The 11373-nt window shown below is 31.1% G+C and overlaps 2 protein-coding genes across 3 annotated transcripts; both read left to right on the plus strand.

The window, feature by feature from the left end:
* Nucleotides 1-1157: 1157 nt before the first annotated feature.
* LOC112710242 (uncharacterized) lies at nucleotides 1158-4035 on the plus strand. 2 transcript variants are annotated; one of them, XM_025762399.3, is made up of 7 exons: nucleotides 1158-1411; nucleotides 1500-1532; nucleotides 2133-2231; nucleotides 2381-2507; nucleotides 2679-2982; nucleotides 3073-3127; nucleotides 3681-4035. In XM_025762399.3, the coding sequence occupies exons 1-7, from the start codon at nucleotides 1283-1285 to the stop codon at nucleotides 3753-3755; spliced, it is 822 nt and encodes a 273-aa protein (XP_025618184.1). In that variant the 5' UTR covers nucleotides 1158-1282; the 3' UTR covers nucleotides 3756-4035. The 2 variants fall into 2 exon arrangements, with proteins under 2 accessions (XP_025618184.1, XP_025618183.1); XM_025762398.3 differs by having other exon boundaries at nucleotides 1164-1411; nucleotides 3678-4035.
* A 1554-nt stretch (nucleotides 4036-5589) lies between these two features.
* Nucleotides 5590-10697, plus strand: LOC112710244 (uncharacterized). The gene is made up of 7 exons (XM_025762400.3): nucleotides 5590-5941; nucleotides 6696-6734; nucleotides 7213-7350; nucleotides 7948-8087; nucleotides 8245-8336; nucleotides 8735-8850; nucleotides 9904-10697. The coding sequence occupies exons 1-7, from the start codon at nucleotides 5735-5737 to the stop codon at nucleotides 10312-10314; spliced, it is 1143 nt and encodes a 380-aa protein (XP_025618185.1). The 5' UTR covers nucleotides 5590-5734; the 3' UTR covers nucleotides 10315-10697.
* Nucleotides 10698-11373: the final 676 nt, after the last annotated feature.

Here is an 11373-nt window from a genome sequence, read left to right on the forward strand (position 1 = left end):
CAGAAATTTTAATGTACAACACATAAATTTTGGTGTAGCAAAAATTTGTGTACTATGTGCAAAAATTTGTATATTATACCAATAAAATATGTATAGTATACAAGATACTGATGTATATATCACAGCAAGTTGCAAACTTGAAAAATCAAGAAATCCAAGAAGCGGTTCTTTAGTTCCTTAGTTGGTTAAATTCTATTGAAGTTGTAGTTAGTTCTTTGACTTAGTCTTAGATAAACTTGTATATTTATAAGCGTCCTTAGTTGTAGGGGATACAATTATTTTCATAACTCAATTCTATCTAGTTTTCTTTTGCTGTAATTCTTTCACGCATCTAGTGTACAATTTTATTTTCTTTTTCTATAATCCAAATGTTCCGTTATTCATTCATGTAACACATAAATTTTAGTGTATATAAGACAAAAATTTTAATCTATAGTATAGAAATTTTGATTTACATCTCAGAAATTTAGAAGATTACATAATTAGAATAGTGACTCACCCAACTAATAAAATACATTTGTAACAAAAATTTGTGTATTATATGCAAAAACTCGTGTGCTATGTTTCGAATTTTGTGTGCTATGTAAAAAATATTCGTGATATATATAAGTTTATGTTTTGTTTTAAAAATTTGTGTTATATCAATAGGTTTTTATGCTCTTCAACAAAAATTGATGTGCTTTAGAAAGCACAAAAAAAATAATAAACTAATAATGTATACACGTATTTTTGTTTTTGCCCGACTTTATACTAACTTAATTGGATGGATTTAGTTATAAAAAAAGTTGTAAACGTAGCATCACTCATCGTAGTCCTGTATAAGCATAAATGTGACAAGTATTTATTTAATAAAGTATATTTATTACATATTTTAATACTTACTTTTATTCAAACTTTAATTAATAATTATGGATTGAATCGACTAAAATGTGATGATTTTAATTGTTATAAAACTATACATAATTATCGCCTCTCATTCCTCTGTTGCCCTCATTTCCATATCCCAAAGACCCAAACCTTTCTTGCGCCCCCAAATCTCCAGACTCACGCACAACACTTTTGGGCCTATAGATTTGGAAATGAGGCCTGCTTAAATTTGGGCCTTAAGCCCATACAAGTTTCCACCGATAAGAGAGAACCTTGGCGTGGGGACTGGGGACTCCACAAACTCAAAACGACGCCGTCGTCTACATTCAGTGGAAGGTTGAAATTGAAAAAAAGGCACCCTTGACCTCAATATTCTTTTGGTCAGAACTCAGAACCATTGATCTCTTTCGATAATATGCAAAGAGCTTCATCACGATGGCGAAACTTGTTCTCTATAAACTCTTACATGTTTCAACAGCAATCTTCTTATGCGTTTCATTCAACCCCGTCTTCCTATGACAAATGGAAGAGTAAATGGAACTCCGTGAGTTTATTATCTCTTCCTTTTTCTCAATTGCGCCGATTTTTTTTTTGTCTCTTTTTTGATAATTTTTTTTGGTCTTGCATTGCAGGATGTAAGAAGAACTGGTCAACATCCATCTAAGGTATGCATTTCAGCTAACATTTTTCCAATAACCGTGGAATATTTTGTTCCATTTTTTATTTTTTTTTTAATGCGGTTAAAATTGATGTTTCAATACACATTTATATGGTAAACTAAGCTAAGCATTGATGTTGTTCTTTATTAATATCTTTGATTCTTTGCATCACAACTCAACTTTGATATAACACGTGTTAATGTTCTTAATGTGCACATAGGTAGAATTTCCTAATCTATATACTCCTATATATATGAAGAATGAACAATTTTTCAGTGCGGTATGCAATATCTGAAGAGAAGAGATTCATAGAGAATTCTTATTCTAGATTGAAACTTATTAGCATAGTAGCTAGAATCTTGATTTTACTCTCAAAATCTTTCCATGTTATGATTTTAAATGAGTCATCCGGTTTTATAAAGTTTCTACTAGGTCAGATGATTTTACGATTTAAATCTTGTTACGATTCAATTTTTACGTATTTACTTTACTTTTTTTATTCCGCATAAAATCTCGATTTTCTTTACCATGCTTGTTAGGTGGTTTAGGACTTACAACCCTACCTGGATGTAGTTATTTCACTGATTTTGCAAATGTGAACTTCAGACTCATATCAAATATGTTACCCGGCAAAAGCGTGCTGATGCAAAGAAAGCTTTAAAAAATCTCCTTTACAATAGTGGTTCCTCTAAAATTTCATTTGAGGTATGCTTTCTAATATCTTTGTTGTAATGTTTTATGTTTTGGTTATACCTGATACTTCATATTTTGCTTTGTTTGTTTGAATTAGAAATTTAGAATTGCTTATTGTTGACAATTTGCATGATGATTTTTGTTTACGCACCTTTTCCTAGGAAAAGGAAACAAAATGGAACTCCGACTGGTATGGAGATCAAGATGATGATTCAAAAAGGTCTTTCAATAAAGATCAACCAAGTTCTGGTCAGCGGTTTAGCGGAAAATCACAAAAGAGAACTAAACGTGAGTTGTTCGTAGTATTTAGTTATTACATTGTTCCATAACCTGTGTTGTTCAAACTTTTAATATGTAAAGGTCCCTTGTTTTCTATTCTCTTGTTTGCATTAATCTTCTTTCTATCTTAATGATATTATCTTTTATTTTCCTAACCATTCATCTCCATTTTAAGTTCAGGAAAGATCAGAAGAGAAAGTTTCTGCGAGGACTTTGACGATGGTGCGGAGCAAATCTTCCAAGCAAGATTTGGTAAAAAGTGGTACACATGGTCTTTCACTAATTTGAGGGGATCTTCTTCTGAGTCTTCCACGTCTGGCTTTGAATGGAGGGAACACTCAAATAGGACAAACAAGTGGAGAAGTGTGAGTGACATAGAGTCTGATGATGATGATTCATCATGTTATGTAGGATCAAGTTCTGATAGAACTATTCTTGGTCTACCTGCCACAGGTCCTCTAAAGATTGAAGATGTTAAAAATGCGTAAGTCTTCAGGGTTCCTTATTCAGTTCTGGTTCTTGTCTTTGGATATACACACACAAAATTTCTCATAGCTCTTTCTTACCTGTGTAGTTTCCGGTTGTCGGCTTTAAAATGGCATCCTGATAAGCATCAAGGCCCTTCCCAGGTGAGTTTAAAATATTTGTTTGGCCTATATCTATGTCTTAGAAATTGGCATTGCTTATATTATAGGATAAAGTATACCTTTTATCCCTGAAGTTTGTTAAAAGTTTTGAAAATACTCCTAAGTTTTAATTTGTCTCAATTTTGTCCAAAAGGTTTTTGATTTGCATCAAATCTACTTTTAACGGCTAATTTTTCAAAAAATTTATGACTAATTTAGCAATAGTTTCACAAGAACAACCTTCAACACAAGTAAATTAGACATAGTTATCATGCATTATTGTTGGATTTGTCCTAAATTTTTTGAAAATTTAGCTGTCAACGAATATATTTGATACAAATCGAAAATTTTTGGGACAAAATTGAGACAAATTGAAACTTTTGGATATTTTTAAAACTTTTAGTAAACTTCAAGGACAAAAAGTATATTTTACCTTATATTATAATAGTGCCTTCTAAACATGAAAATTTTGATTACAGTATTTGTTTCTCATTTCCGTATTGTCTGTCTCCTTAACGGATCTCTTTTTCGCATTTTCGCCTTTACATGATAGCAGGCAATGGCTGAAGAGAAGTTCAAGCTATGTGTAAATGCATACAAGTCGTTATGCAATGCTTTATCCACGGCTTAGGTGAATTTCAAATCGGTTATTTATCTCCATCATATTCAGAGCTGGTTAATGTTGTACGATTAAATTTAATTATTTCTTTGTATTTCATTCATAATATATTCAAGATTTGAAACATTGAAAATGATAAAAACAAGTGCTAAGCTAACTCTTTGACTGAGAAGAGAAGTGAAATGGTCTTCAGTCGGAGAAATAGTTATTTATCAACAGAATTTTAAGTAATAAGCACACGAAGGGTGTTGCAATGAAAGAAAACTGTGGGATGTTTATTCTTGTGGATAAATAGTAAGATCACTAAATGCTAATTTTTACTTTTTAGCCTTTTATCGGGATTAATTCAAACTTCAAAGAACCAAAACTTGTGTCTGGATTTATGTTTTCTCCGTAGATCTTTACAATGCAGAATAGCCATGGGACTTCAATAGAAGCTGATGATGATACATTACAAATTTACAACTAGTAAGATTAACGTTTTTGCCCCCTCCTATTGACAAGTATCTCTAATTTATCATTATCAAAGTATTCATACTATCAAAGGTGGCTTTTACTAATTTAATTCTTTATAAGCAAAGTTCATAGAAGTTAAACCAAAAACCTATATTTTAGTATAGGAATAAATATCGAAGTTGGTTCCAAACTTACAAATGCAAGTCACTTTTTTTTGGACATTAATACAATCCAAATATGTTGGTTTTGCATGTGTTATTAATGCAATCCAAATACTGTCAGACCATCCGATTATTTTATAAGAAATTTAAAAAAAAATTAATATTAAATCAGAGGATTTATTTTTTTTGTTGTTATTTTTTTTTTTTGAAGTTCACATATCGGATAGTCTGATTTTTGTCTTTAAAAAATGGGTCCAATTTTTGTTCTTCCAAAACTCTGAAGATCCAATTTGTAGACTTTAAATCAAATAGTATCACATTTGAGATTAACATCCTTACACCACAATCATAAAAAATACCATCCTCATTCCAATATAAAAAATAGTTTGCTATTGAGTCCCTGAAATAGAAAAAGTTGGTAAATTTTGTCAGCCCAACATTTTAAAATCTTGGAGGCCGAATCCACCACCCTTGTAGTTCCAACCCAATTTGACATTTAGTCGTTCAGACGGAAATATGGAATAATAATTTAACTAATAATGTAGACTGGTCCATAATAATTTTTATTTTAGACAAATTAATTCTTAGTAAAAAACAAATTTTATGTTTAATATTTTAAAATATTAGACCAATTAATCTCAAATAAATTCACAACCATATGGTTTTTGAACATTAAAGATTATTTTATCATCTTTCTAGAAACATTTATTATTTTAACTTATAAAAACTAACATATCTAATATTTGAAACAAAATTTATTATGTACCAATTTTAGGTGTGAGTATAATACTATAGTCATGGATGATTTAGTTATACTTTAGTCAAATATATTAATAATTATATTATGAGTATAAATAAAAAATCAATTATTTATATAAAATATATATTTAAATATAAAATATATATTAAAATAAATTAAATATTATATATACACAAATATATAATAATTTTTTATTATTTATAATATTTTTTAACTCTACAAATTAAAGATTAATCTACTATAAATTTAAATTTCATTTAAGAATATGACATTAATCAATAAATTATTGGATAAAAAATTCGATCTCCATATTTGTTTAAGCAAAAAAAAAAAAAAAAGAGTAAACTTACAACTTGATTAACTAAATTAGTTTCAAATAAATACATAATAGTTAGTTCATTGACTAACTTTTAACGTGTAAATAACATTTTTAAGATTAAAAAAAAAAACATTGTCAATATACCAAATTATTTAAAGATTTGCCATATCATCCGTAAAAGTATCCACCATACCAATTTTTTCTTTTTAAACAAAGTTCGAGAGTTGCACCCGCAGCCAATACCGACCCATTCAGATAATCGGTTAATTGTTGGTTACTTGAAATAAATAAATAAATGATAAATAATCAAAATCGAATTCTTGATACGCGTGTGCATTCCAAGGAATCTGAGAAAGAAATGGCGACGGAAGAAGAAGAAGTGGTGGCTGAAGTTGAAGCTGTGGAGGCCGTATATGGAACCGATTGCGTCCTTCTACAATCCTTCCCTCCCCATTTTCGCATCTCCGTCAAGCCAAGAACCGCTGATGTTTCCTTCGAACAGGTCAATTTTTTCTCCTCTTTCTGCATCGTCATTTTTCTGTAAATTATTTTCTTTTCGTTTTATGTATGCTTACTTCTTTTGGCTTCGATTCATGTATGATGATCAGTGGTATTGTTTTAGTTCAGAAACCGTATAACTGAGCTATGTTTGATTACGTTTTTTTTTTTTTTTTTAATAAAAGAAATTAAATTTATGTTCGAGTAGGTACCATAAGCATGCTTTTGAAATCATAGGAATCAATTTCCAAAAGATGAGTTTGGTTCAGTAATGGTATTAGTGTAAATACTATAACCTCAATATGAATTCGATGAGCTGGAAGTTTGGCAGTGGTACACAAAAAGATGTGATTAATTGATAGGATTAGTAACTATTATTATTATTATTTGGTTATTTATTTCGATGATTATGTTAATTTCTTGATTTGCCATCAAACTTGATTGGGATTATGATTGTTATGCAAAAGGCTTAAGTACCCTGGGATCATTCAATCTTCATGGTGTGTTGCTGATATAGTATATTATTGGAATCGAGTACAACTAACTTAAGGGGAAGGTTGCCGAAGACTTGTAAAGATTATTGAGGCCTTATTTGTTATTTTTCTGTGATGTGGGATTCTAATGGTTATGATGATTAGATATTACAGTTATGAATGCATTTTTGTTTCCCTTGGTCTGTTAGTTTTGATGTTAGACCCGTGGAACAAATGTATGATTCTGATTTTCAAAAATAATTTTTGTATTATTTCTCTTTACAGTTTGTAGAAGCCATTGTAGACGTAAAAGCAGGCCCGCAGGTATGTTTTGTTGCAAATTTGTATATATAAGTAGAGTTTGCTAGCTGCTTTTGAATATGGTAGCTTAGGATATTATTTTAGAATCTTAAGCATGGTTGTGTTTGGCTTCCACTTGATGTAAAAGTTCATTATCATTTGAAAAGGGGTACCCTTATAACAAGGTTGCAGTTTTAGGAAGCTTCACTTCATTGATGTCTTAATGAATTTCTTGTTTTAATAAAAAAAAGAGGAATTTGAATAAAGTTATCTGGGTGCTGTAAAATAAAGTTGATCACGATATTTGATGCACTTTCCTAGTCCTGTTTTTGCTGAGAGACTGCACGAATAATTTGGTGAAATTTAATTTTGTTGGATATAACTAGTTATCTTCCAGCTTCATCTCATTCTTAAATTAGTTTGGAAATCTTGTGCAATCTTGATTCCTCTTTTTAAATCAATATAGACAAGCTTATATTCTTCTGCATCTTTATTGTGATAGTATCCGAAAGAACCGCCTTCTATCAATCTTGTGGATTCGAAGGGTCTGGATGAACAGAGACAAAAGTATCTGCTGAATTACATACGAAGTAAAGCTAACGAGCTCTCCCCTTCTTTAATGCTTGTAGCTCTTTGCGAGGTAACGGTTTCATTGTTGATATATTTGCTGCACTTTCTGAACTAGTAATTTTAATAATTATGAATTTTATTCTCTCTTTTTCCCACGTCCATTTTTGTCATGCTTCACGTCCCTATGACGAATAATATTTGATTTCCTTGTTATACTACCAATGATCAGTCAATGATCTGTTGCTTCACACCTTGCTCCTTTGGCGATGTACTTTAGTTATAGGACTTCTATCAATCTATAACTTGAGGATATAGATCACCATTAAGTCATAAAGATGTTTGTATCACACATCTTGTTAAAATCTGTTCAAATGATACTTAATTTGTTGGAAAATGTAAACCTACTCATTGATTCCCTCTTTTATTTTGACTGTAACTTATTCATTTTTTTTCATTATAGTTTTTTTTTTTTTATTTATTTAGGGCGCAATAGTGCCGTTTGATCTATGTAGTTGACCACCTAATAGGAAAAGGCTTTGTTGTTGTTGTTTAATTTGTGATTTTGCTTTGCGTAACATGAGAGTTATGTAACCTTCAAATAGATAGCACATCAAAATATATTTGTAATCTCATAACTTATAATTTACCATGTAAAATATATTTGTAGGAAGCAGCAGAGAAGCTGTCAACTATGAACCATCCTGATGGGGATTGTCCGTTGTGCTTGTTCCCTTTGGTCCCTGAAGATCAACAGAGTACAAAATTGCCTTTTATGAAGCTAATGTCTTGCTTTCACTGTTTCCACAGGTGCGCACTTATTAATTGTATCATTTTGAGTTCTGATCTTTTGGTTCTTATATTCATTATTCATTGTATTAGAGTTTTAGAATTTGTATGTAGTTAACTTATTTTGGTTGCCATTTTAACATCTAATTTATCTTTAATTTTTATTGATAATTGACAGTGAATGTATCATTCAGTGGTGGAACTGGCTTCAAACTTCTAAAGAAGCAGACTCTGCTTATTCAGCAAGTGCAACTACGCACCCTAACCGAGGTATGGACAATCAGATATTTATTTTTGACATTATATGGTTTGCAATATGAAATTAGATCTAGATATAGTCCACAATATGAAATTAATCTACAAGATTTGTGGTGTAAAAATTCAAAATTTAACACTACTAACTTTCCTTTCCTTCCCTTCCCTTTTCCTCCAAGACCCCAACTCAGAAACAATTCCTTAGGAGTTCTTTTCTTGATAGAGTTTTTTCAAATGTTTACAATTTGAGATTTTAGTTTACTATTTGTAGTTAACTAACATTATGGCATCTATACTAATCTCCTTGCATTGAGAACTTTTGCTTCTTTGGTCATTCCAGTAATACAATCTTAGTGAATACCATGACAAATGAGGAGTGCAATTTTCTAATGAATTTCTGTTTGTGTTATTAGATAAAAATGGAAAATTGGAAGAGGGAGTTGGAAACTGCCCAGTCTGTCGTAAGCCTTTTGATGGAAAGGATTTGGATCATGTGCTTGACCTAGTTGACTCGCATTCTTCCCAATTGGTAAGTTGTTTATTCTTATATAAACATGAGCGTATTAGTTTCCAAGTATTATTGTTTACAGTCACCAGAATTACATAACTTGGAATCACTAATTGCTAATGTGTGTGATTCATAAGGATGGCTGATTGCAACATTATAATTCACATTGTACCCTTATTTGCATGAGTGAGGGTGTTTGGATCTAACTCATCTAAGTGCTTGCCTTGAGAATGGCCAAACAAGAACATGACCCTAGGTTTTACATAGCCAGAACTTGCAAGGCTCTTATATCCAACTTGAAATCACTGATTTCCCATGAGAGAAATCTTCACTGTCCATGAACACATTACCACAATATAGATAATCATTTACATAAACAAACCCCTTAGTTTTAGGGATCCATCGACAAATTGCAGCTACAATATATCTTATTTCATACTAGTTGCAAAAGTATCAAATATCAATAAGAACTTGGTGCATTGGCTTAGCAACCAAAGTTGCAATATGGTAGGGCTTGTCTGATTTAGGAGAGCCTATTATTATTAATGATTCAGAAGAGAAAGATGATTCAGAAGCTTTGTATTAGCCAACAACAGGCTCAAATTTTTTATTATTATAGAAAATGGTTCATATTAAGAGAATGTACATAAGAGGATAAGACATCCTCACATGGATCCAAAATATATGGTCAAAACTTAATGGGCTGGACTTGCAATAAAGAATGCTGAGTCCAGTTTACAGAAGAAAGAAAGAAAGAAACAAAGAGAAAGAAAGAAAGAAAGAAAGGTTGAAAACGAATTATTAAAAATCCTAGATGCATGCAAAGATTGGTCCTCAAAAATTTTGTTCTTCTAGTATAGCAGTAAAGTTTCGTCCACCATTTATTAATTATAGGTTATAGATAGTTCTTAAAATTAAGTGTGTATTTCAGTTGCAAACTTAGGATTAAGGACAGTTTGATCTCTTGTGAATTGGTTGAACCATAAACTCAAATTGATAAATTTAACTCCTTTTGTGACGGCAACGTTGTGTTGCTCTTGAAGTTACTCATTTCTGTTTTCTATTGGAATTCAGAGATTGGAAAATGATGAAGCCATTGATGAGGAAAACCTCCTTCAATCTGAGGATGAGATCATTAGGAGGAAGAAATTTGAAACCATCTTAAATTTACAGAAGGAGAACAGTGGCTTGATTGAATCCAAGAGAGATATAGTAATAGTGCCCGGTATGTATCTTCCGCAATCACTAGCAGCGTCGAGCTCCACGCTAACGAAAGAATCTGATGAGCAACAAGAAAAGGATTCACCTGCAGTCGCGCCAGGAAAACATGAACCTAGCTCAAACAGGCCTAGCTCAAGTGGACATAGGAATTTTGGTGCAAGGAAGCAGAGAGCAGGTAACCCCCATTCTAATTCAACTGTAAGAAATCCAAGAAAACCAGCCCAACAGTGGGTTAGGAGAGATAATCCTAACCGAAAGCAATAACAGTCATGTTTCTTACTGCTATCTTTATACGTCATTTTATCCTAGAAAATAAAGTTATTTAATGCAGCAATGATTTGAAGTAACAAAGCAAGGTACCAAAAGAGATAGAAAAAGACAGGAATAGTTTTTTTTTTCTTTTCTTTTTTTTTTTCCTTGAGTTGGTAGTATATGTGCATATGGTGCTTAATTTATCTGCGCCTTCCTATGTTGTTGTGGTTTATTTTATTTTTTTATTTGTTCTTACAGGAATAGTTTTTTATTTGTTTTTTATTCTATCTTACATCATACTTGTAATCTACTTTCGGTTTGCTATGGAACTGTAACATCAAGCATACATTTTCTCTTGATGGTATTTTCTTAATAATGAAAATTTTGTAGTGAAATGAAAGGTTATTATCTGGTCGCTAATTGCCACATGAGTCCCTCAGTCTTCACAAGTTTAAGGCATATCCTGTTGATCTAATTGATATTTAAGTCTCTTATTCCAGTTTTTGCGGTGAATTTCCATGAAATTGCAGCACTATTGCAATTTTGTATCCAGTGAAATGACAGATTTATTTTAGCCCCCTATTTTCTTCCAAATATCTAATTTTGGTTCTCTTCAAAATTGAGGTGGAATGAGGACAAATATCAAGTTCAAAACAGTATAATGGTCCATATGATTTTAGAATATATTTTCTGCTTTTATTATGTGTTTTTAATATTAGTTATAAAGTGATAATTTTAATGTTTTACACTTTCACAATGTTCGATTTTCAAAATGATGAAAAAACGATAAATAAATCTGAGTAAAAATATTTGTAATGGGAAACACTTATTATTAAGTAAGAAGCATTCACTCTTTGTTAACTAAACAAGTTTTAACTCTTTATTTTAGTATATGTTACATGAATTACAGAGAAAGCCTAACCATCCTTTTTTTTTTAACATTTCAAATGAGTTACATATATTTGTTTTTAAAAAAAAAAAACAAAAAAAAATCTAAGTCCATAACTTGCTACTTTATTTGTTATCCTCTAATAGTGAGTCATTTTCAAAGTAACGTTGTACTTTCTACTT

The sequence above is a fragment of the Arachis hypogaea genome, chromosome 9, assembly GCF_003086295.3.
Source record: "Arachis hypogaea cultivar Tifrunner chromosome 9, arahy.Tifrunner.gnm2.J5K5, whole genome shotgun sequence".
NCBI lineage: Eukaryota > Viridiplantae > Streptophyta > Magnoliopsida > Fabales > Fabaceae > Arachis > Arachis hypogaea.

What these genes read in the sequence shown, in the direction of transcription:
- LOC112710242 (XM_025762398.3), top strand. Translation starts at nt 1,283, where the DNA reads ATGCAAAGAGCTTCATCACGATGGCGAAACTTGTTCTCTATAAACTCT. An exon ending in ATCACAAAAGAGAACTAAAC is followed by an intron (nt 2,508 to 2,678) that starts GTGAGTTGTTCG and finishes TTTTAAGTTCAG; the next exon opens with GAAAGATCAGAAGAGAAAGT. An exon ending in ATTGAAGATGTTAAAAATGC is followed by an intron (nt 2,983 to 3,072) that starts GTAAGTCTTCAG and finishes TTACCTGTGTAG; the next exon opens with TTTCCGGTTGTCGGCTTTAA.
- LOC112710244 (XM_025762400.3), top strand. Translation starts at nt 5,735, where the DNA reads ATGATAAATAATCAAAATCGAATTCTTGATACGCGTGTGCATTCCAAG. An exon ending in TGCTTTCACTGTTTCCACAG is followed by an intron (nt 8,088 to 8,244) that starts GTGCGCACTTAT and finishes GATAATTGACAG; the next exon opens with TGAATGTATCATTCAGTGGT. An exon ending in ACTCGCATTCTTCCCAATTG is followed by an intron (nt 8,851 to 9,903) that starts GTAAGTTGTTTA and finishes ATTGGAATTCAG; the next exon opens with AGATTGGAAAATGATGAAGC.